The sequence below is a fragment of the Denticeps clupeoides genome, chromosome 2 (assembly GCF_900700375.1).
Source record: "Denticeps clupeoides chromosome 2, fDenClu1.1, whole genome shotgun sequence".
Classification (NCBI taxonomy): Eukaryota; Metazoa; Chordata; class Actinopteri; order Clupeiformes; family Denticipitidae; genus Denticeps; species Denticeps clupeoides.
The window spans coordinates 5,346,670-5,373,018 of NC_041708.1; the positions used below are offsets into that span (position 1 = coordinate 5,346,670).

The 26,349-nt window shown below is 42.5% G+C and overlaps 1 protein-coding gene across 10 annotated transcripts in view; it reads left to right on the forward strand.

Annotated features, from left to right (window-relative positions):
• pcdh15b (protocadherin-related 15b) overlaps positions 1–26,349 on the forward strand; it is a 209,906-nt gene that overhangs the window by 111,854 nt on the left and 71,703 nt on the right. For all 10 annotated transcript variants that reach the window (XM_028964715.1, XM_028964706.1, XM_028964695.1 and 7 more), the window contains 7 exons: positions 7,957–8,163; positions 9,844–9,978; positions 16,317–16,466; positions 17,622–17,815; positions 19,757–19,889; positions 21,059–21,138; positions 25,935–26,028. In XM_028964715.1, the coding sequence (XP_028820548.1) occupies positions 7,957–8,163; positions 9,844–9,978; positions 16,317–16,466; positions 17,622–17,815; positions 19,757–19,889; positions 21,059–21,138; positions 25,935–26,028 (993 nt within the window). The remainder of the gene's footprint in view (positions 1–7,956; positions 8,164–9,843; positions 9,979–16,316; positions 16,467–17,621; positions 17,816–19,756; positions 19,890–21,058; positions 21,139–25,934; positions 26,029–26,349) is intronic.

The window sequence follows — 26,349 nt, forward strand, 5'->3', positions numbered from 1 at the left end:
TTTGAAACAATAGACTTATTGACATTAATATCCTAGATTACCAGCGCTGGTCTGAATTTACTGGCTACTTAGCGGATTTTAGCGTGATTAATACTGAATGTTTTGTATCATCAATGCCTAAAGCAGTCGGTGGTCTTGATCCATAAGCTCTAGAAGGAAGACTCCCGTCATGAGTTTTTTCCACTGGGCTTTAGCGCGGCGACTTTATCCCCCACCCCGATGTCGTTCGCCGAGTGCAGAATGCCTCCACACTGCAGGAGTAACCCCATCTACCAGAATAAAGTGCTAATGTTCTACTGGGGGACACCTTTCACAACCTTTTTACAGTGGAAAAGGAAAATTGGGTGTTCAGTCTGATAACAAGGTTAAGGTTTTATTTTGACTGGCTGTCATTTAAGGTTCTGTATTCGTACTTTCAGGTGTGTAATGCATTAAAATTGCATAAAACTGTAATTAACTGGGTCTGATAAAATTGAAAGTTTTTTCACGTAATACCTAAACGCTTTATATTCTCTCTGCAGAAGATGTTCTTGCAAAGTATTTCATAGAGCTTTAAGGATTACCATACTTTACCTTGTACATATTAAGGGGGATTTTTAAGAAACAGTATGAACATAGTAATTATTTTTAGTCTGTTCTTAATGTGCTTTTATTCACCTAGTTTCTTAATATTTGTTAATTGTCAGTTTCTCTGACCAGAAAAAATTTTAAAAGTTGGTTTAAAGTGATATTTAAGCTATTATAGAAAAGCAGGTCCACGATATCTGGGAATGGTAAATATTAGGGACTTCACAGAATTGGTACCTTTTTATGTGTTATATGACTGAAATGTTTTTTTCTCTTTTAGAAATAGGGCTTATATTTCCATTGGGAAGATTCACTATTTGTATTTAACAATTGCAATCAGTATTTACAGGGACACTTCCCCTGGAGACATTCAGGGTTAGTTGTCTTGCTCAAGGACACAATAAGGTAACTGTTGTATGAGCAGGTCCGCATATTCAGATGAGGTTTGCATCCACTGACCCCTGGTGATAAGGAGAACACAATACAGTACAGACACAAGTATATCAGCACAGAAGGTAACAGTGCAACTGTTAAGACAGCGTGTTCACCACCATCGTGAGGGAACATCTAATAATAAATGTGTACAAAATTACAGTTACTGGAGAATCAGTGACAATGAGTTGCTCAGGTGGCATCTAACATCTAACTGAGACTCTTCAGGTTGTTTACCAACCTCTGGTAGATAAGCAGAGACTGGAGAACGTGATAAGGAGCCTCGGAGCTGTTTTGGCACCTTTTTTTGTTATATAGTCTGGCAGTCAAAAAATCCTGTCTATCACACGTCTGATTTGCAAAAAGTGTGAACCCCTGCTGGTGGCACTGTGTCCCTGAGCAACACACTTAACCCCTTAGCAGAGAGGCTGAGCCTTAATTACTGTCGCTCATTATAAGATAAGATCCCATCACATTAATGATTTAATGTTAATGTAAACATAACATTCAGCAAACAATAATGAGGCTTCCTATGCACAGAGGCAAGATGCCATCCCTTGCCTGATTTGACCTTGGCTTTGTAGGGAATAAATAATTAAAAAAAAAACGTCTGAGGGACTACGGGGACACGAACAGCCCTGGCTGTTAGTGGCCAGTGCCGGTGGGAGCTCTGCTCCATCAGACTGTATTCCTATCAGGTTATAGCTTCAGAGAGATAAGCTCGACCCCATTGTGACAGCTGCATGTCAAGCTGTCAGTCGGCCTGACGCTGGCGAAACGGCTGGAGAGGCGGGAGATACAGCCAGCTAAGCAGAGCTTGGATCCTACTGGATTACCCATCGCCCTTTTTTCTGTCTCAACTGATGGGTTGATATGTTAAAGTCTAATTGCCATTAGATGTGGTGATAAGGCCCGCTGGAAACTGTTTTTTTTTTAGGATACAGTTTCTCAAAGTTAAGTTTTTATATAGAACATTTTTCTGATTCTGTGTCATGCCACACGGGTGAAGGATTGAGGAGAGGCAACCGCTTGACATTGAGAAAGAAATGAGAACCTTTAATAAATGAAACAAAAAGGCACGATTGCTAAAACATACAGAACACAAACTAGCATTTGAATCAGCGAGTGAACTCACCATCATGCAGCATTAATGTGGAAACAACCTGTATGTCCTGCATGCACACTTATAAAGGGTCCCGATCACTTATTGGCAAGGTTAGTCAGTGTCAGTGATCAGGACCCAATAAATCAGGCAAATAGGTACCAGCTACATAAGCCCAGTGGCACCTGGGCATCACAAAGCCCTCCCTCTACTGGGCACAACACTGAGGCAGAGACATTCTGTTTCAAATGTAATTATTTTACAGACTGTCTGAAATTGTTTTTGAATCTATGAAATTCTCTCATAATTATTCACAAATATTGTAAAAAAAAATGTTATGCTTTAAGCATTATTGATTCATTGAAATAATGCTGAATGCCAAGGACAGTGTTTTTTTTTATTAAAGCAAAAACATGTAATGCAGTAACACAAATCAAGGAGAAAAATAGGGGAAACAATTCCTGCTGCAGTGAGTCCTGCTTTTAATAAATTGCAGTGTTTGCAGTGGGGGGGTGAACTGTCTCAATTTTGAAATTAATAATGGCATTCATCCTACAGGACTAAATTCTTTCAGATTTTTTTATGTTGCAATGCCTTGTCTTGTGGCAACCGAACACATCCAAAAATGATCTGTACAGAATGAAAAAAATGTTTTAATTAATGGCTCATTTTCTTTTTTTATTCCCTTTTCATTTAGTGGCATTGAAAACTGCTCATCGTGAAAATAGTGCTACTAATCAGTATACTGATAATTAGCAGTATGCTGTGGTTTGCAAGTTTTTCAGATGAATGTTGCATTATTGCAACTTTGAAATGAAATGAATTTCATTGAATGAATTTTTTTTAACCCTTATGGCTTTTTTCATTTGTATTTGATTGAATAAGTGTTGGCAGGCGTCAAACTGTCACATTCTTAAATTATTCCAATGTATGTAGAAAAGGTCTTTGTCTCCTGCTAAACAGTTAAAGGGTTGGGTACAGATTGCGATGTCATTTTGATTGTGCTTGTCTACATGTCTCAGTTATGTCTAGGGAAATCTTTGTCAAATATTTGGCAGTCAGTCCCCTTCATTTCACAACACACTTGAATGGCCAACTGTAGTGTCACAGTGGAAAGCCTCTTGGTTTCTGGCTTCTTCCTTTCGGCCCAGTGTCTGTCTGTCCGGTGGGGTTCTAGCGGGAACAAATGGTGTTACGTTGCCAGTAACCAGTTTAAAGTTGTCCAGAGCAATGCGGCAGCAGATTACAGAATATCAAAGGCATACACACTCAGTCTCAGCTCAGTTTCATTTGTGTGCATATGTCAGCATGACGCTCCTTCCTGAAGGAATTCAGTCCGGTTTTGATTTGAGCTTGAAAGGAACCGGCGGGTTGAAGTGTATTATCCGTGCCCCTCTCGTGGGACGTACAGTAAATGAGGGAATTTAGTCAGAATAAATGTTACCGCTCATATTTACACTTCTTTCAACATCTCTGATGTGTAACCGGCTGTCAGTTACTGAGAGTGGTTGGGGACGGGGGCGTATTTACATCTGTTATCGTCTGTGTTGTGTTTCGCCCCTCAGCTCTGACTGAATTTCGCAGATTGAAGCAGAATTGGCCTGAGTTGCCTCTTAACTGTAGAACTCTCACATGTTTCTAATTCTTATGACTGGGCTGGATCACAATGTGCTTTCCTATATTTTTTAGCAATTTTTGACACAATTTTATCTTATATTGCCATACTTACACCCAAGACACTTCAGAAAATGAACTATAAAGTATTAACATAAAAAAACATGAATATTGCTATCACTCTTTGCTAGCTTTATACAGTGAACCACATCACATAGTGCTGCGTGTGTTGCATCTGTATTCCATTTTTTTGGGCCACTTGAACTGATAACGGTCCTTGAGAAGTCAAATAAAAGCCCGGCCGCACTGAAATCTGATTCTTATTTTGCACACAGTGCATAACACACACAGTGTTATACAAATACACACATTTTCTGTCCCTCTCATTCCCTTGTGTTTGCGCTTCTCTCAAGTGCGCGACGAACACACTGCAGTCATACGATCACACTCTTGTTTGCTTGCTCTAGGTTCTGTGATATTTTATTCAATTAATTGGGATCAGCGAGCCGCTATCAATATGCGGGATGACGTTCGGTTAAACTTGGCAGCTGGCCTCCATTTAAAAGTAATGTAAATACATACAAAATATGCTAATTTATTCTATTTTTTATCATGAATATGACAAATGCCCAGAGCTGATCCCCAAGATTGTGCAAAATTTTATCTTGATCATCAAGATCGTATAGTCACCCAGCCTTACTTATGACAGAATTTTTGTATTATTTATTGTTTCTTGACAAAACTTTTTAATGAATTCAGCTTCTCCTCCATGGTGACTAAACCTGGGTAGAAAATCTTTTTTTTGTTTTTTTTAATAAAGCAATACGTTTTTTACAAAGAATGAAAGTTTTTTACAAAGAAGGAACTCAGAGACACATATAGACATAGTGTCTCAGAAAGCACCCCCGCCACCGCAACCAAGCCCCACAGAATCATGGGAGAACGCCAGCATATACTTAATAATAACACATCCCCATTATAAACATTTGAAGTATGATAGCTTGGACAGGTAGGGCTAAATATTTGAAGTAAGGTTCCCAGGTCCTGTGGAAAGCATCCACTGTCGAATGAGTCAAACACATGATGTATTCCATGGGCATACAGTCCATTATGAGATTGAGCCAAGATTTTTTAGTCGGAGCCATGGCTTTGATCCAGAATAATAGAACTATGTTCCTTGAAGCGAATGTCAATAGGTTGAAAAGTTTTTTAGGTTTTGAGTTTTTTTTAATCCGTGGTTCTGGAAAACCAAAGAGGAGACATATTGGGCCCAAGTCCAATGGAACAGAGAAAATATTGGACAGTTCCTCCACAATGCACACACCACAATTCAGTAATGTTGGAGATTCGCACAAAAATATAGTGGACATAATCCGCAGCTTCACAATTACATTTACAGCAGATAGGTAAGACACTTGAGTTTAGATTTACTTACAAACAGAAATAGACCTTGCCTGAGACCACGCCTCTTCCCACCTTGAGTCGTCAATATTAATACCAAGATCCCTCTCCCAAGTATGTTTGATTTCGATTGTAGAACGTGAATTGAGGCATAAATTGTGGGTTAACACTTTATAAAAAAAGTGTCTAAAAAAATCATTTTTCTGCAGTCAAAATTCCTTTTGCAGCTGTTGAAAAGAAAGTAGTGACTGAATTTTCAAATTGCTAATTGTACATGGGTCTGTATGTGGATCTCTATTTTGCAACCAACATCTAAAGTTGTCACGGGTGGGCTGGACATGGCGGTGAAGGAGGACGCATTCGCACGATCACAGGACAGGGGTTTAATATAAAATACACGAGACAAGGGAACATGAACACGCACAATGGCAAACAGACACGAACAGGATAGCTTTATACAATTATATAAATATACACCAGGTGAACACGATCAGGGAATATTACACAGGACGAACATGAAACTCCGGTCCAGACTCCGGATCCGGAGTAACCCCTGCCGGTCCGGATCATGACACAAGTAGATTTTAATACTATTCTTTAGACATAACTCTTCCAAAATGGAACTTTTCCTCTCACCTGTACTAAGCACATAACAAGAGCCCTCACAGATGTTAAAAAAAAAGCCATTCAATTATGTTTGAATCCAGTGGTTAGGTACAGAAAAGTTCATCCTTGGATAAACTTTTACTGGGTTGGTTTCGCCACAAATCTTCCTTTAGTCTACCCCCTGTTTATATGTCATACTAGCTGGTAGTAGATTTACTCTTGCCTCCCCCTGTGAAGGACTGCGTGTTCTTTATCTGAATACGGTCTAAAATCAAGCTGAATAATGGAGGAATTTAATAATCCAACTATTTATAAAGCAACTTAAAGCAACCAACACAGGACCAAAGTGCTGTACAGAGAATAAATTAGGACAAAAAGAACTAGCATCACTTAAAATCAGCAAAATTAAAGCATTAAATGTATGTGTATATCACTAAAATGTATAAATTGTATAAAAGTAAAAATGTATAAAAGCGACTAAAATAAAAATAAGCTCAAATCCAAACATCTCGTAAGGGCGTCAGAAGCCAGAGTGAAGAGATGGGTTTTCAAACGGGTATTTAAAAACTTGACAGAGAAGAGGCCTGTGGAATCTCTACAGGCAGATCGTTCCAAAGCTTGGGAGCTGCTACAGAAGAAGCGCAATCTGCTCTAGGGGGTGTATAAGGCTGGAGTAGAACAGAGAGATAGGATGGGGCAAGGCCATGGAGGCCTTTAAAAGCAGATAAAAGAATTTTAAGATAAATTCTAAATGGAATCCAAGCAAAATGTTGGAGCTGAATTAAAGCAGTTCAAGAACCGGAGAAGTTATGATAGATCTCTTTGAAGGAAGTCTACTGCACACTGGCTAAATGTGTTCTTGTTAAAGAGTCTTAACATCCAGTGGAAACTTACAGAGACTTATTGTTCAATAATCACTGCTCCTCAGAAGGTTCCCATACCGTGTTCCACCATGCCACTATCAAACGCAATAAATCCGTAGATGGTTTGCGGTTTATTTAGCTGCATTTGGCTTCTCATTCTGCTTTTGTCCTTCAAATACAGACCCCTGGCTTAATTCTTCAGTCAATTTCAGGAAAATATGATGTGTTCTCGGATATTTCTGGAGTGTGGCCTTCAGTGTGGAGGTAACTACTGTCTGGCCAGATGGTTCAATGTTATGATTGAATGTGTCCTTTTTTTGTGATTAAAAAGACGGACGAATGCGAGACGAATTGGACCACAACTCGTCAGTTATTGCACATCGCCACCTTTTAAGCCACCCCGTCCGTTCTTCTGCCAATGATGCCACTAATTTCATGGTTGGATGTTCCCCGTCTCTGTTGTGATCTGTTATTACGTCACAAGTTCCTCATCTTCCCTGCCTTCTGCTAACATTTGCCTTTTTTTTGTAATGGAGATCCCACGTTTGTTATGGTGGTAATTAACATGCTCTCGGTTTTCTTTGAAGAAATATTAGTCCAATAAAGCTGAACGGTGCTTTAGAAATGAAATCTGTTGCAGTAAAACCCTGGTCTTCACTGACAGTTCAGAGGAGCTCATATTCCAAGGTAGAATGCGCATCACTCACACTCACTTGCTATAATTAACCGCTTGGTTCTGTAACTCAGGGTCACAGCTGGCAGACTCACCCAGGGCGGGGCTCCGGCCCACTGCAGGACACACACACAACCCACACACACACACACACACACACACACACACACACACACACCCCATTCGTTTACACACAGTCATAGCTACGGACAATTCAGAGTTGCCGATTCATCTGGGCGGAAAGAGGAAACTCGGTGGAGACCCCACACCAAGACGGGGGGAACATGTAAACTCCACACTTGCAAGGTCTGAGACTTGTAGGTGTGAGGCCATGTTGCTACCCTACATAATGAACATAATACAGGTCCAGCTCACCTCAAACCATCTGGATCAGGTTCAGGTCCGGTGACTGTGGAGGTCAGTTCTCCACTTTTTTTGATAAGTACATAACTCCACATGTGTTCATTCATAGTTTTGATGCCTTCAGTGAGAATCTACCAATGTAAATGGTCACAAAAAGAAAACACATTGAATGAGAAGGTGTGTACAAACAAATGGCCTGTACTGAATATCTGTGTTCAGCTGGTGTCGCTATAATTATGCAGTTCTGGAGAATGTGTTCACTTATGCTCATTTCCGACCAGCTTAGAGTGCTACATTTTGTACATTTTCAGTGTGGTTTTCTCTACTGGTCCCAGGCGGAGCAGGACAATGGACACCCCCTCCCAGCATTTGCCAATTTGCACATCGAAGTCCTGGACGAGAACAACCAGGCGCCGTATTTCCAGCAGCCCACTTACCGCGGCTTCATCAGCGAGTCGGCACCCGTGGGCACCACAGTCTCCAGCAACGCCAGCCTGACTGCACCACTGGCCATCATCGCGCTGGATAATGACATCGAGGAGGTATCCGCCATGTCCTATTATTTTTTTTTATTCTGGCTCCACTTACTCTGTTCTACTCAGTTCTACGATAAGAGTACAGCGATGAAAGCTTGTTTGTTTTCATAATTAATGTTCTTTTCAGAAGTTGGACATGTCTGTGTTGTGATTGATCGTAATGAGCTGCCATCCACGCTCATCTGGCAAAAACGCCAGGGCCATCGTAACGTATCGTTCTGCTTTATTTCCTGGTTTCAGCGGGCGTTTCTGCCATTTGTTTCTTCCTTTGCATGAGTATGGCCCTGTTCCTTGTGTATTGATTCCTGTTTATGTCGAGAGCCTGCTGGGCATGTCTTTGAAGTGGATCATTTTGTAGTTCCAGATCCTCCAGGAGACCTTCGAGCCTACGTCGCATAATAAGACGTTGTGTGTGTGTGTGTGTGTGTGTGTGTGTGGTGGGGGGGGACGCTAATCTGCTCGCGTGTGACTGAACCGCTCCTTTTCTGCGGGGTTATTCGCGACGCTAAGCCTGTTTGCAAAGAAAAGAAATCGTTCAATGGCGATTGCGGAAAAGTGAAGTAGCGCCTGCATGTTCCTCGGCTTAGACAAGGTCGCCGCAGGCAGCTCAAGCTCGTTGTTTATGGCGTCGCGGCCGCGGTTGCTTTTAATTACGTCAATTTCTTTGGCTGATCGATGTGTACATGTTAAACTGCTGGCCGGGCAAGTTCAATAACGGGCGATGCGGCGGTGACAATTCAAAAAGCATCAGAGAGAAAGAGAGACAGGGGGGTAAGCGCAATAGGATCTCTCACACGGGACCTGCCGGCCCCGCCCTGTAGGCCTCCTCCGCGGATAAGCCGGGAAAAAAAAAAAAAAAGTTACGCTCCTGATGTGCAGAACCGCCCATCGTTGTGCCGCAAAAACAAACCTACACGCCGCTTCAAAAAGGACCGAGGTGCTCTTCTCCTGCCGCCGTGACGTGCGGATCACAAACGGCTGTTACAGCCGCCCGGAGAGAGCGAGCGGCGCTCGTGACACATGAAGCGGCGCTGGGGTGGGACCCCTGTTTGTTTGGATTGTTCTCACACTCTGCGGCTTTAGGATAAAAGAAGAAGTAAAGGGAAAAGCTCAGCGGCGCCGTACGCGGCGAGGAAACGAGGGCCAGGCAAGGACCTGGTGGCCACTTGCAAATCCATCCATGTCCGCAGCCTTTGCCTAAATGGGAAGGATAGAGAGCCCATTATCCTTGCAGGTTAATAGGAATATTGAATTGCATTTTTAACATAATGTCCGATTCATCCTTTGTGCGTGGATTACTGGGTGCCCTTGTAAATTTCAGTCGGGGTTAAAAAAAATTAAGAATAAAAAAAAAAAACTCTCCTACAAATGCCATTTGTTGGTTGGAGTCCAAAGCTTATTAGAGGCATTAGCGTTTTGACTTTGTAATACACCTGCAGTCCTCCAGCAGTACTCAGGGAACCATTGTACGTCAGAATAATGCTCTCGTACCGACAAGAGGAGACGCTTTTCAAGTATTTGCATATAAAGCAAATAGATCTGACCTAGATATTCAGCATGTCCTTTTTTTTATTATTTTATTTCGGTCCTGATTACAGATCACTTGTCTGCAATAAACAGAAGCGATGTGAGTTTTCAGCAGCGAAAAACTGCAGAGTGCATAAAAATGTCACCTTTCTTCATCAGACCAAGGACCCCATGGTGCAGATCTCCCTGGACAACTATGGCAGCATCTTCTCGGTGACCCCCTCCGGAATCGCCCGCTACCTGACGCTGCAGAAGGCCGTGGACCGCGAAGAGCAGCAGAGCTACGTGTTCACGGTGAGCGCCGAATAATTTGATTACAAAAAATGTTCGTGGGAAAATTCTTTGCCTCGAGGCTTCGTTTCATTCACCAAAGTCGTATACGTGTTTCCGCCTATTGTGGAGCTCCACACCAGTTGCAGCCAGGTGCGCTTGTTTTACCTGAAGCACATTTCAAAGATGGTGGCAAATGAAGATACCGGTGTGCGTAAAAGTGTGGGACCATTTTACGCTGCGTAAGGTGGACAACGTAGTGCAGCATATACTCTGTAAAACGGACCTGTCCTGCCATAAAAGTACGTCATCAAAACTACAGCACCTGAACGGAAAACATCCTCACGTGAACTGCAGTTCTCCAAGCGGACTCGGAGCTTCTACAAGGAATCGTATTTTTATGATTGCTAACTGATATGAACATTAGCGCTTCTTAGAACGTACATTATTTGTAATTATTGTAATTATTGTAGTCTGTGTTATGAGTCGATAGTGACGAGGTATGACAAATACTAAGATCTCACTCATGTAATTCTCCCGCGCGCGCCACACACACGCACACACACCCGCACACACACACACACACTGATAAGTTACATCTCAAAACACGCCTTCCCTATACATAAGTAATAATAAATGCAACAGATGGACAAATCTACATTCATTAGAATATAGATTTACCCAAGATGGCGCCGTTGAGGTCGACTGCCGTCGCTACTGCTCTGACCCCGTTTACTTTGTTTTTGTTTTTGAAACAAATTGTTTTACGAGTTATTCGATTAATCGATTAAAACTCAACATAATAATCGACTACATATACATTTACAGCATTTATCAGACGCCCTTATCCAGAACGATCAGTAGTTACAGGGACAGTCCCCCCCTGGAGCAATTTAGGGTTAAGTGTCTTGCTCAGGGACACAATGGTAGTAAGTGGGATTTGAACCTGGGTCTTCTGGTTCTTAGGCGAGTGTTTTACCCACTAGGTTACTACCACCCTGCCTACAAAAATATTCGATAGTTGCAGCCCTAGATGTGACGTACACACACCCAGAAACCGACCGTACACAGGACCGTTTCCATGCGCATTTAAACATGCCAAACGTGTCTGCTTGTGTCGATATCTGAATTACCAAACCAGTTTGATAATGAATTACTATTATTTTGAATATTTGTATTTATTAAAGTATGAATATTTGTAATTAGGCTTTTTGAATTTGTATTGGTATCAACCAGTTTCATGCAATAGTTATGCACGCTTTTAATAAAGCAAACGAGTGACAAACAAAGTTTAAATACTTTTGTAGCTTTTCATTTAATTGCATTAAATAATACAACAATTCCAAAAACGAATGCAATGGCGTCTTGGTAAGTGCCAGTCATTAGTATTCTTCTCCCCTGTGAAACTCAGGGGTCTCACCGCATTACCACAGCGCCTCGGTGTCAGCTCTGTCATAAGAATACTGAATGGGTTCTTACTGTAAGGAGGTGGGGCGGAGGCATGGCACCGCACCGAAGGCCCGAGCTGTCAGCGTCTGTGAGAAGACAAGTGAGTCAGCTGTATTGCTCGCTTGTTTCGCCCGCCGCGGTGTAAGCATTAAGCTCTGACATGAGGAAGTGGCTGTCTCTCGTGACGGGACGGTGAGCCCGTTGGAGGTGCCGGAGCAGAAATTGGTGTGACGGGGGTGTAAACTCGGGGTCGGCATGTGTGCATGCGCGTGGTGCCAATTACTCAAGCTGCTGTCTGAGGCAGAACGAGCACAGCGTGGAGTGTTGAGTTTGATCGGGACGATGGCAATAGTCAGTCCATTGAGCACGAAAATAAAAGGTGATGCATGGAAATATTTTGTCAAAAATGTGGAGCTGCAGCAAAAAAAAACCCCCAAAAATTTTAAAGTCCAGTTATCAAAAACGGTTTAAATGATCATGATTGTCATGGTATCATGAATTGGGAATCTGTATGCTAGACTGGAGAGGATCTTTAACTGAACCCGTGGCAGCCCTTTTTAAAAGGCTTAGACCAGAGCATTTAATTTTGTTGTAATGTATTAAATTACGTTATTTTAAACATATGGGGAGATAAATAGAGAGAAAAAAATCTGTTATGAAGAGTTCATTTCAGATCCAAGTAAATAAAAGTGTTGCCATGTTGCCATTTCATACAATAAGTGACAATTTATCTGATTTAATGAATCCAACTTCCCTTGTTGGTTCTTGAAATCTGCTTTCAGAAACCCCTTTTAGTCATTAAAGATTTTTGCTCTGGCTGTTTCGAAAGCAGTAGAAAACAGCGATTAAGACATAGATCAGCATAAATAAGTTCTGATTTATGATATTTATGAATATCAGAATTTTATATGAAGTAGTAGTGAAACTGAATCTTTGACTCTCAAGTTGTCAGCAGAATGCGACTTTGATGGAATAGTTATAGTGGGGGGGGGTTTAATAATGTTAGTGTTACAGTCCCATAAGTCTTGCATACACATTTTATATCAGAATTTAACAGAATTTTGTTGTTTTAATACCAAAGTGAAGTCATTGTAACATATGATTGTCATTGTGATACGCAGCACAGCACATGGTGCACACAACAAAATGTGTCCTCTGCATTTAACCCATCACCCTGAGTGAGCAGTGGGCAGCCATGACAGGCACCCGGGGAGCAGTGTGTGGGGACGGTGCTTTGCTCAGTGGCACCTCAGTGGCACCTTGGTACGAACTGCCAACCTCCTGATTATGGGGGCGCTAGGCCACCACTACCCCCTAAATACCCAGCAGAATGTGCTGCATTGTAATACGAGTGCAAAGTATGTCAGATTCGATGTCAGTCTGGTGCAGTTGTCAGCAATAAGGATTCACTACTTTTTATTTATTTATTTATTTGCATCTTTATTGTACTCAACCTGTGTGGTGTCATCAACTTTCAGCTTCAAGATTTTTTTTATTGTTTTTATGTTTTTTTTTTTTTTTACGTCATAATAATAGAGCATATTATGCTGCAGTCCTACACTTAAGGAGCCCTGGGATAGAACAATTGTGTTTGCCAGTTGAAGAATAATGTCCTATTGTGGAACAAACAAAAGACTCCCAGTGCTATCTTCTTCATTTCATTCTTTGGCAGGACACATTTGTTTGGTTTAATAGTCGGTGCGTTTGTGTGTGTGTGTGTGTGTGTCTTCTGTGTGTATGTTTAGCTTCTTATTAGCAGTGTATATGGAGTTTGGAATTATTTTAAAGGCCATACTCAAACAGGAAGAAGTTGGCTATTGATTCGAGAGGCGATTAAAGGTGTGAGGAGGCTCATTTGGGGGAGTGGAGCCCCTTTCTTTTCCGGATCCAGCCTCGAATCAAGGAGTGACAGGTCAGAGGGGGCTCTGCCGGAGAACTTGGTTAAATGCCGATGCTAAGTGCTGCACCTCTGCTGTTATGAAGGGCGTCTTCATTGGACAATGGCGAGGACATGCATGCGTAAAGCTGAGAGTGGTTTCTTTTGAATCGAGGTCAGAGGAAATTACAGTTGCGTTTTACTGACATTCACAAAAATAAAATGACTGTAAAACCTTGTAAAACCTTCTTGATGGTAAATCTCTTTTGGTGCCATTGACAAGGGTTTTGTGTGCTGCAGTTTGTGGCATTTTTCAATTGAGTATTTTTTTATTTTTTTTGCAATTGTTTTACCAACAGATATTACTAATTTCAGAATGGATATAATAGACAATGTTTGTGTTTCCCAAAATTGTCTCTGTGTGTTCTGGTGACCTGATCATATGCATGCAGATTTAAATAAAGGCCTTATTGCAAGCAGCTAACACAACAGAGTGTGCGACAGCGTGATATAAGAGATTTTTTATCTTTATTTACCTTTAGCCATATTCACATATGCACATTTTCTCTTGAATCTGGAATAGAGATGTGTCTGGAGAATTGAGCCCAAACGTATAGATGCACTGTTCTTTGGGGGCTTTCTACTCAGCTTTAGAAGCATAACTGTCATGTACAATATAGTGAGGACGTTCTTTTTTGTCAGCCTAGATCAGTAAGAAAGCCAGAATGTGATAGTTTCTCTTTTTTTAATTGATTGAACTAGACGTGCCAGGAAAAAGTAACGACAACACGTTTATTAGCCTCTAGGCCAGGGACACGCTGTTTGCAATTTAGTTGTTGCCAAACCAATTCCACAATTGTGCCAATTTTCAGCCCCGTCACCTGTCATTTCCTGCTCAGTGTGACGAGGCCGCAGATGACTGGATAGCTGTCAGGAACGCCGGCTAGAACTGTCGGATAGTTTTTGTACAGTCCCACTAGTGCTTGACTGACCAGAAACATTATATACCATCTAATCATCATAGTCTTTCTAATATATCATAATAATAAAATGAGTGTGGATGACGTGATATACTTGTTTATGATTAGTGCTTGATTACAGATATTTCTGGTTTATTATTAGTTTAGTTTTCTTTTTGCATATTATATTGATTGATTGTGGCTGATTTAGCTCTTATTTGACAGATGGTGGTGGTATGTCTGGGTCCATCAGTGGTCAGTGCTCGGAAGAGCTTTTTACTGAACCCTGCTTGGGTGTCAGCGTCAGGGCGAACCATCTAAAAGTATGGCATTTAAAAAAAAAAAAAAAACATTTGTATAAGACCCTGAATATAAGTCAATGCCACACTTGCGCAGGTTTGGAGGTGGAAAAAAGTCCGTTTTCGCCCTGGGGGAGCACTGGAGCTTACTGCCTCGTTGGCCACCTGCGCTAAACACAGTGTGACGTTTCATAGCGGGGGCTTTGTTTTGCCTTTTTTTTTTTATCCTGCTGTGTCTCGTTCTCGTGACAGAAGTGGCAGGGTTCGTTCCGGAGTGCGCCAGAAGCCGCTGAGCTTCACCGCGGCCAGCTCTGTGCAGGAGGGCCCAGCGGGTAAGGAAGCGGACTCGTAACCAAAGGGTTCCCGGACCGCCAAGGTGCCACTGAGGTCCCTTTGAGCAAAGCGCCGTCCCCACACGCTGCTCCCCGGGCGCCTTTCATGGCTGCCCACTCATGGGTTAGCTGTGTATCACAATCACAAACATAAAGCTAGCATTCGTGGTGTTTATCGTTCGTGGCATTAGCATCCGTGGTGTTAGCCCGTCACGTTGGCACACATGTTGACATTTGTATTTATGCACGAATGTACAGTTCATTCTCTGATGTGTACATTTGTATCTATCTGCATGTTTATGTATTAAATTAAGGTTATGTATTATGTATTAAGGTTCCAATGGCCTTGTGTACATTTGTACTAAGTAAAATTGGAATATGTTATATAAATATATATATATATATACACACACACACACACACACACACACACACACACACACACACACTTAGTACAAATGTATATATACATAAAGTAAAATTGTAAATGTATTTCTCTGTCTCTCATTTGTACAGCTATATGTAAATCACTTATGTACTCACGTTGGCGGAACATGCAGGCGAGGTCGCCCCGCTGCTGTTATTCGGTTCCCGAGCTGCCACTAGTGCGATGTTTATGTCGCACGTTGTGGTTTTTCTGGTTCATAGGCGAGTGTTTTGCGTAGGAGCGGCAAGAGTTGTGCTTCTCGACTAAAGTGGTTGTTTTAAGACTGTAAAATGACATTTGCCTTTAAATAAAAAAAACACACATCGAAATTTTTCTGGGTACACTTTAGAGATATGTGGGTGTGCAATGGACGTTATGGATTTCCATTTTTTTATTTTTTTTTAACGTGTATTTTCAGTGTAAAAGTTAATGGAAACACAGCTTGTGTGCTTGTATTTGTGAGCACTTTGAGCACTTGGGCTTTGTGTGTGTGTGTGTGTGTGTGTGTGTGTGTGTGTGTGTGTGTGTGTGTGTGCATGCCCGAGCTGTGCCAGGGTCTGTCTTTCGGTGCCCGGTCGAGTGCAGTATTGTGGTATTCAGTGCCGTCTCCTCGCCGTGTGAAGCCTGAGCTAATTTGTGTGAGTCTGCACGACCCATTCGGAGGTTGACAGATGCTGTACAGCATTTCCTGCGCCCTGCAGCGTCCTGGTGTGATCCTCAGATTAGTGAGACGGTGGGGACTCCCCTCGTCTCCCCCTGTATGGGCGACTCCGATGCCGTCTGACCAATAAGTTAATGGAAACAAATATGTCTGCTTTTATATGCATATTTCCCCTCTCTGTATCTCTCCAGCCCGGTGGAATAATGTTGCTTCACTGCGTTAACATAAAAAATGAACCAAAATGGCACTTGCTGGGTCTGGATTTCGGTGGCATCAGCAGTTTCCGAATTCGCACAATTCGCCGCGGCGGACCTGTAACATGCGATTCATTTCTGTCTCCTGTGTCACCTTCTCTGAAGATGATGGCCTCGGATGGCGTCCAGGAGAGTGGCCCCGTGTCCGTCAGCATCACGGTGATCGATGCCAACGACAACACGCCCACCTTCCCCAACGCCTCCTACAGCATCGATGTTTTCACAGACATGCTGCCCGGGGAAACAGTATTACGGGTAATCAATGTTCGCTCGCTGCTCGGGCAAACAATCCACTTACTTACTTAGAATAATAACATTAGTGGCCTCATTTATTAATGGCTTATAGCTGGAATAATCGGGGCGGGGAGGGTCACTCTGTTTGGCTTTGGGGAATTTGCCATCCCATGACTGGAAGCCTGCTGATTACATTCCACTGTGCTTTTGTAGCGTAGCGAGAGTGAGTCAGCCAAACAGGCCGGTGCAAGTGACTGACACGAAAGGTCAAGATCAATTGGTTTCAAATCGCAGGGTGTCAAAAGCTAAAGTTTAACATTGATCTAGTGAAATAGTAAATGCAGTCTTCTGTTTTTTGGGGGAAAATTATACACACACACACACACACACACACACATAGTACAGGCCAAACGTTTGGACACACCTTCTCATTCAATGTGTTTTCTTTACTTCCATGACCATTTGGTAAATTCTCACTGAAGGCATCCAAACTATGAATGTGGAGTTACACATGTGGAGTTATGTTCTTAACAAAAAGTGGACACCTGGCCTCCACAGTCACCAGACCTGAACCCAATCGAGATGGTTTGGGGTGAGCTGGACCGCAGAGTGAAGGCAAAGGGGCCAACAAGTGCTAAACACCTCTGGGAACTCCTTCAAGACTGTTGGAAAACCATTTCAGGTGACGACCTCTTGAAGCTCATCGAGAGAATGCCAAGAGTGTGCAAAGCAGGAATCAGAGCAAAGAAACTAAAATATAAAACATGTTTTCAGTTATTTCACCTTTTTTTGTTAAGTACACAACTCCACACGTGTTCATTCATAGTTTTGATGCCTTCAGCGAGAATCTACCAACGTAAATGAAGAAAACACATTGAATGAGAAGGTGTGTCCAAACTTTTGGCCTGTACTGTATATGGGGGCAATAATGTATTCAAATAATGCCAAAATAATGCATTTAAAGAAGGTTAGCGTTAGGCTTTTTTGGTTCTGTCTGTCACCTACCATTAAAATTATAGACTGATCCTATTTTTGTTATTGGAAAATTACTAAATAACCATAGGATCAACTAATTTTCCTCCCACTGTATAAAATAATGTTACAAAAAAATCTTGTTACAAGTTTCTGTACCATTACGAGAATCAGCAAGAGGAGTAAAGGTCTGTTGTTTTAAAGCTTACAGCCATTGACAAGGATCAAGGTTCCAATGGCCTGGTGACCTATCGAATCCTAGCAGGGGCTCAGGGCAGTTTCATGATCGACGCGAGTACGGGTGTCATTGCGGTGGTGCCAAACATCAACCTCACTGTGGGACGCTCCTACGCTCTGACTGTGGAGGCCATGGACAATGGTCCGGTGACACAGACAAGGTAAGCCATCCCAGTCCCCAAATAGCATTAATTATTATTCTTACTAGTGTTTTTTTCAGTAGTGACAGAGAGGAGTCATGGGAATGATTAAAGCCCACTGATACATAACTCTGACGCTTCTCTTTAAACATCATTTTGCCGTTGTTTGCAAGTGGAACTCATTCATCATAGAAAAACAAAGAGGACAAACAAATGACTTTTTCAGCTGTGTTATATATATTGGCATGGTTTATTACCTGTTGTGTTATTTTGGTTAGCTTCCTCTCGCTCAAATAATTATTTGGATGACTTAACATTACACTCAGAGCAGTGATCTTATGTTGATGTGGAGCTATTGTAGTGTAAATGTCAAATCTCCCAGAAACTGATGCTTTCTAGCAGTAGCATTTAATGGGTAAATTTAATCCGAGGAAGTGTCTGCCCGAGTGTGTGAAGTTCTGTAAGTCTGGCGAGGAGCGTTTAAAAGCTGACTTGTTTGAGGTACCTTTCTAAAGGACAGGCTTGAATGGGCAACAAAGGGTTCCGACCTGGCAACAAAGCTCGTTGGCTATTTCAGTTCAGTGGGTAAAAATGAAAGAAAATTGCAGCCATGGTTCGGTTATTAGATGTTGTTTTACATGGAATATTGGAAGGTTAGAACAATCCTTAAAATCACTAGTGGGCACTTCAGAGTACACAGAATTATTAAGGGCGCGGCCATATCAGGTAGTGCGAGTTAGTTAGGTGGTTTTGTGCTGATATGTGTGGCACGTACAAACAGTTCAATCAATACACCTCCTATGGAAAACTCACCTGGGGGAAAAAAAGAAGGGTTGTCGCCTACAGCCTGTCCATCTTCCACTTGGAGAGGCGGAAATGAGGGACTTCTTTTTTTTAACGCGGGCTCCTCCCCTCTGCACCAATCCAATCTCGACTCCTCTGTGCTGCCTCTCCACAATTATTGAATCCCGCAAGATCGATACCGCTCCGAAGCTGTGTGGCCGGGGGAAAAAACATTTTACATTTTCAACCTGTAGTACTCCCCTGCAATTGCATTGTAAGCAACTCAGAATGGGGAGAGCCTGTCAGAAGGCGAGGAGGACTAAACTACCACTGCAACAATTGCATTAGAGCTGGAGGAAAAATCTATGTGATGAAAAATTGCAGGTTTGGTTTGTTGCCCTGTGAAAGAGATAAGTGAAGAAGAAGAAGAAGAAGAAGGAAGAAAAGGAAACACAACGCTAATAACTAAAGGCAGGAGGTGTGCGAGTATTTGTTTTGGCCACATGCTGATTAAACGTGGATTGTGGGAACATGAAAATCTTTCATTTTTCGCCGGGACTGCAGAAGTCTGTTGAACAAAGATCGAATGATCTAGGTGTGCGCCCCGACGCTGGACAGCTTCCAGGTTGGCATCGTGACACGCTCAGATGCCGAAAACCCAGAGAATCCCCGGAAAACGTTCCTCCCGGTTGCGAGGGTCCCTCGTGGCTCTACCAAATTCACTCACATATGGTTCTACTCTCAGAATTAATCTTTACCAACAAACAATCTGCTTGAAGGATAATGGGAATATGTCGGGAATATGAAAAAGCAATAAGTTATAATTCTCAAGAGGCAGTGCTATTTAGTTTTATTTCGTGTCACGCCTGAAAACATCACAACGTCTGCAGCAGAATGATGTTTAAAGAGTTGGCGATGGTAATTTGCTCAGTGGCACCTCGGCGGCTCGGTATTCGAACCAGTAACCTTCTGATTACGGGGCCGCTTCCTTAACCGCTAGGCCACCACTGCCCCTCAAGTTAAGTGTCTTGCTCAGGGACACAATGGTAGTAAGTGGGGTTTGAACCTGGGACTTTGTGATCTTCTGGTCCATTGGTGAGTGTGGTATTGTGTTGGTATTTTAGAACGATCTGTAATAATTATGTAACTGTCTGTAATAATTGGTTGCCTTGGCCACAGGAGCTCCATAACGACGGTGTACATCGAGGTGCTGCCGCCAAACAACCAGAGCCCCCCTCGCTTCAGCCAGGTCCTTTACAGCCTGGAGGTCAGCGAGGCCACGAGGACGGGAGCTACGCTGCTCAGCCTGCAGGTGAGGCGATGCTGAGGAACAAGTAAACTAATCCAGTGTGCTTTCGTGAGATAGTGCAGCTTTAACAAGTTATTTCTCTCCTAGTCAGATCAGATGGATAGTTTAGAGACAACAATAGATGTTATTTCATTTTAGCAATGTGTCCTCACACCTCTAAGGTTGTGAGCTTGAATCATGGCTCAAACCTTGTGTGGGTGAAGCCTGCTTGCTCTCCTCCGGGTTCTCCGGTTTCCAAAGTCTAAAGACTTTGGTTGGCCTTTGTTTTTTATTGCCCTGACATTTAGGCACAGCATTTAATGCACCGAAGAAATCCGACCGAGAGAAAGAACCATTTAGTCCTACGCAGGGTTGCAGCTGCCAGAGACCATTCCAGGACACTGGGTGCATGGTGGGGACGTTCATACACACAAGCACACACACACACAGTCACAAGACAAGGTGAGATAAGTAAAGATAAGATAAGATGATCAAGTGGGAAATTCACGTTGTCACGGCAGTGGACAGTACAAGATAAGAGCATCAAAAATGAAATAACATAGAGCATATGTCGACTGTCTAATATGAAAAGTTTAATATGCAAATAAATAGTCGTCACTCACACCAACGGACAATTTAGAGTCATCCATCTACCTAGTGTACTTTAGGGATTGGTAAAATTGATATAGTTAATGATCTTGCGATTATTTTATCGGATTCTCGATTTCTTTCCACATGAACCTACTAATATGTTAATTACTGAATAATATTACGTCGATTCATTGCCCCAACCCTACATGCCCTTGTACGGTGGGAGGAACCCGGAGGAAAGCCACCCCAACACAGACTGACCATGCAAACTCTGCACACACAAGGTCCGAGCCGGGATTCAGGTGCGAGAAAAGAGAAATTGTGTCTATGTTGTATTCTTTATGAAACAGACACACACCCACTACTTGCTCTCTGGTCGCGAGCACTGTTGTAATCGGCCTGAACCGCCACATGCACGCCTCCGTGTGCATCGCACTCTGTGCTTCTGACTCATTATCGTAGCTAATGTTGAATTTGAGACGCTGCGTCGCCACCTCTGTCTCTGCATCGGCTGGCTTGCGTTTCTGCTCGGATCGTGTGAGCGAGGAAGCTCAGTGGCGATGGAATTATGGCGACATGAAACCCCTGTCTGTCTTTTGTAGGCTACAGACCGTGAAAGGGATCCAATTACCTACAGCATCCAGAGTGGCAATCCGCACAGTGTCTTTGGACTCTCCAAAATGTAAGCTGTTCTTTTTTTTTCCGTTTTTAAAAAATTGCCCCCCTCCTTTTTGCACAGTTCAATGCATTCACTTTTTCAAATTTCCCCATACATGTTTGTGTTGTTTGGTTATGGCGTTGCATGCTGCAGTGATTGTGAGAAATACGTATTGGAAGAAGCCCAAGATTGGATTTGTTGATATATTTATATAACCTTGAGGCAGTGCATGCTCTGACACACACACACACACACACACACAAACACACACACACAACCAAACAAATACTAATCATTGGCTGAAAATATGGATTAGAGCTGGGTAGCTTCGTAACATTCCCCACCCATTTTGTTAATAGGAAATAAGTGAATGGAAATAAACAGAATTTGACTGTGTTTGCAAATAAATAAAGCTGGTAAATAATTGATTGAGTATTAAATTATTTTCCACTGACCAATAATAGAGGGTCAAGAATGTGTTGCTGTGATGTTGGCTGTGGGGTCTCCACTGAAGGTCTCTCTCTCTCTCTATCCCTGTCTCTCTCTTTAATAAACAACACTTTTTTTTCGTCTGTCCTCGGGTAACCCGGGGCACTGAAATTTAAAATTGTGATCAGATGGCCCTCGCTGCGTCGGCCACCAGACGCGAAGAGGCCGCAGACACTATCCACCTTTAATAAGCGTCCAAAGCCTTTACTGTCCTCTCAACAAACAGTCAAATGAAACCCAGTGGCAGGCCGGCTCCACGCGAAGCATGAATAAAAACTGTCAAGCCCGCCCAGTGTCACCAAAGCTAATAAAGGGAAAAGCTCATCATGTGCATGGTTTCAGCTCGGGGTAATAAAACAAAAAAGAGATAGGTGTAAACAGCCCTCATCACATATACCACGGCACATTACAGATTCCATAGCGTGTAGCGACGTTTTTGCTGCATTTCCATTCTAATGTAGGATGGAGAAGAGGTAATATAAAATTACTAGATTTTTATGGCATTATTATGTATACGGAGCAGAAATATATAGATACCATCAAGGTAGTTATACAGTGGGGCAAAGAAGTATTTGGCAGCCACCGATTATGCAAGTTGTCCCTCTTAAAAAGATGAGAGAGGTCTGTCATTTTTATCATAGGTATACTTCAACGGTGAGATACAGAATGTAAAAAAAAAAAATCCAAGAAATGTATGATTTTTAAAGAATGTATTTGTAAATAAGTATATGGTCAAGAGCAAAAGTTCACCTCAATACTCTGTAATGTAATTAAAGTGACAGTACATACAAATAATTAGCCCCCCCAGGAAGAGTTTCTTAAACGTTTTCCCAATGTTGGCTGCATTGCAACTTGACATAATCAAACATTCACCAGTGCTATTTAGTACACACTGCCATCTCCAAGACTTTCACAATGTCTAGTACTGCCCTACTGCTGTCATTTTCAAGTACAAGGAGACAAATTCTGTAGGAAACAAACCTGCCCTAGCCATAAGCGCAAGATTTGGAGAATTCTGGAGAGGACAATAGTCTATAGTGAAGTGAAGGTGAAGTGATTGTCATTGTGAAGCACAGCACAGCCCTCTGCATTTAACCCATCACCCTTGGTGAGCAGTGGGCAGCCATGACAAGCGCCTGGGGAGCAGTGTGTGCTTTGCTCAGTGGCACCTTAGTGGCACCTTGGCGACACGGGATTTCCTTACCTGCCAGGCTTCCACTGCTTAAGAGACGTTAATAAGGAGACAAGATGATTGTTGCTGGAGTCAATGTTTCAAGGAACACAGTTGTGAAGGCTCTTCGTGACTGCCTTCAGAGCCATCGTCCGAGAAGAACCCCTTTACTCAAAGAGTGACACTATGCGAGCTTAACTTGCCCATGAACATTTGAAAGGTAAAGATGAGTTTTGGAAGTCTGTTCTTTGGTCTGATGAGACTAAATTGGAACTGTTTGGGCACATGGGTGTTGCTCATGTTAAGCAAAGAAAGGAAGAGTCCTACAGTTAAACATGGTGAAGGGACCATTATACTGTAAGACTGTTTTGCCGTTTTTGGGTGCGTGGCATCATGAAAAAAGAAAATGATCTTGAAATTTAGATGGAGGATCTGCACAAATCTGCTCGTAGGCGTAGGTTGTTGCTCAGTCTTCCAACAAAGCATACATCACATTTAGTCCAACAGTTTCTCAAGGGTAACATAACCAAGATCACACAGAGCCCAGACCTCAATCCTGCTGAGAATCTGTGGCGGGCCATCAAAGTGCATTCTGGGAAACCTTGCTATTTGGACCAGCTAGAACAATTTGCAATGGAAGAATGGGTTAAAATCCATCAGGAGACCTGTGCCAACATAGGTAAGAACTACTCTCAGAGACTGGTGTCAGTTGTGGCTCAGAAAGGGTACACTATTGACCATTAATGGCCAGGGGGCTAATAATTTTAAATACATTCTTGTATCAACATGTTTTGTGGAATCATCAAAAAAACTAATTATTAAAAATCCTGATCTTAGTGGAAATTATTTATTGAGTATTTATAGAGTATTAGGAGGAGCCTCAAAGGCATTCACCCTGCTTCCTCCCTCTGGATGTGTCACAACATGAAAAGGGAGAAGACCCGGGCACATATTATTTAAAAAAAATTGTTTATTAAAAGCAACCAAAATTTAAACCAAAAAGGACTCACAACGTGAGCAGGATTAGTATTTATAGATTGAGGGAGTTGGAAAGTCAGACAAAAACTCGCAGGGGAACATAGAACATGAAACTGGACATCGGCAACCATGCCAGGGATTAAACAGGGACCTGGAGGACAAAACACAAAAAACACATAGACTACACCGCTTAGACCAGGTCTAGGACTAGGAATGCATTTGACTTTGGAGCAAAAGAGCAACAGAGGGGTCACAATACCGGACCTGGAATACTGGTGCTGGCAACCTTTCATTGTGGGGGATATTGAGGGGGCGTGGCCTATACTGAGTGAGTCCAGAAATGAACCCGGCGCCGTGATTTAAAACCCCACCTGTCAATTCATCACAGAATCCCACTTCCTACGTTTCTCTGTTCTCTAACCTCACAACACATTTCCATGGGATGAGGTGGTAAACAGAAACCTGCTGATTATCAGTGCTTTGTCTCAAGCATTCTGAAAAGGGTGAACTAGTTGATGTGATATCAGTGAACACACCTATATTGCTGGAGCCTTAATATTGTGTTGGACTTCTTAAATTGATTTGAATAATTTTGACAGGCTGCTTAGTTGTTTTATGCAGTTGGTGGGTTTATGCAGTTGATGCAAGACAATAATTTGATTCCTTTTGAACCATTCCCACGACCAAATCTTGCCTATTTGCTCATTTTAATCCAGTGGTATAATGTAGATGTTGTGTTGTGAGAGAATATAACAGCAACTGACTTTTTTAATGAATTTAACCAAAATGTGTTCAAAGTAAACTCTAGGAAGTTTAAAATTGGAAAGGTATATTGATTCATCCTGTTATATTATGTGTGTTTAAAGGTCCCCTATCATGAAAATTTGGGTTTGTGAGATTATTTAACATTAATACGAGTTCCTCTAGCCTGTCTATGGTCCTGCAGTGGCTAGAAATGGCGATTGGTGTAAAGAGTGCTTTGGCCATATTCTTTCACCGTTTAGAGAGCGGCAGCTCAGACGGCTGGATCTGGAATTTCTGGATCTGGATCGGATGGATCTGGAAAGGTTACACGATGTCCTGTCTGCGCCATACATAATGATTGGTGAATGGTGTTGATGACGTCATTTTCGCAAATGCGCCTTTAACTCCTATAGGCCTCCTTCTCCTTGTCCCACCTCTCTCCTCCTCATTTGCGGTTAAAGCTACACACACAGAAAGTGTGCGTCCTGGGGAAACCTCATTGTGTGACTGGCTCAGAGTGGCCGTAATTCTGCACCAAGGACTTTCGGAGTATTAGGTGATTTCATGTCCCCTATTACTTTCATGTAAATTTCATGTCTCCAGTAGACTTTACAACTAACGCTGTAAAAAGGCCCGTGTGGGGTTCAGCGGTGTTTAGAGAAGAGGGTGCCGTCCTTCAACAGCGGGGCGCAGGGCGGCGTAGGAGTGACACTGGCACATCTCTTTCCCGTCTTTTAAAGAGGTAGACATTGGGCCTGGAAATTGGCCACAAATCACCGCTGGAGAGCTTGCCAAGATACTTCGGCTGGGAAATGACATTGCGGTGTGTAAAAAAAATAAATAAAAGGCTGCATGGGTGTTTCATATCGCCGAGGTGTAGGAGTAACTTTACACTGGCGACAGGGTAGGCTCAAAAATAGATTTTCTTCTTCCTGGGCTTACATCACCGGGTTTCTACCTGCAGTACCGACTTTTGAAAGCCTTTGCGTTTAAAAAAAAAAAAAAAAAAATATATATATATATATATATATATATATATATATATGTGTGTGTGTGTGTGTGTGTGTGTGTGTGTGTGTGTGTGTCTCTCTCTCTCTCTCTCTCTCTCTCTCTCTCTTATGCCATTTAGGAAACAATGGTGGAATTGCACGTTCAGTGACAGTTTGGCCTCAGAAGGTTCATTGTGTTTTAATTTAAACATGTAGCCCACCCCCGCCCACCCCTCTGACATTTAATGTGGTTTTGTAGGCACTGCGTGACGCCTCGCTACTGCTCTTCTTAAAAGCCACAGAGCAGCTTGAAATAACGCCTTCTAAACCTTTTTAAGCGCAGCAAGGCTGAAAGGGCTTTTAAATAATGCCATTACTTCTTTCATTAAATACTGTACAGATTCTGCTGTGTACAGCTCTCATCTTCTCATTTGGGATTATTCACACAGGTCTGGCCTTCTGGTTCTGGACAAAGTGCTGGACAGAGAGACGTCGGACCGTTACACTCTGATCGTCACCGCCTCGGACGGCAACCCGGATGGGGTAAGAAAAACTGCATTGTCCCAGCATGCGAAAGCGCTCGGCCTCCGGTCATCTCGGGCGGGGGATTGAGAGTGCCGGGCAAATTTTCACTCGAGCAAGGAGTCCCATTAATCTGTTCCCCTGCTATGAGGGTGTGTCACATGACAGCTGGGACAGAGGGACTAGCGTCTCAGGAAAGCTCCCTTTTGCATACAGTTGTGGGGTATTGCAAAGTTCTCACCACATGTTGCATTGGGGACTTAATGTGTGTCATATAAAAGTGATTAAATTCAAAACGACATCAAAACAAGTTGTTTCTCAGTTGATGGTAGATAGGGGGTT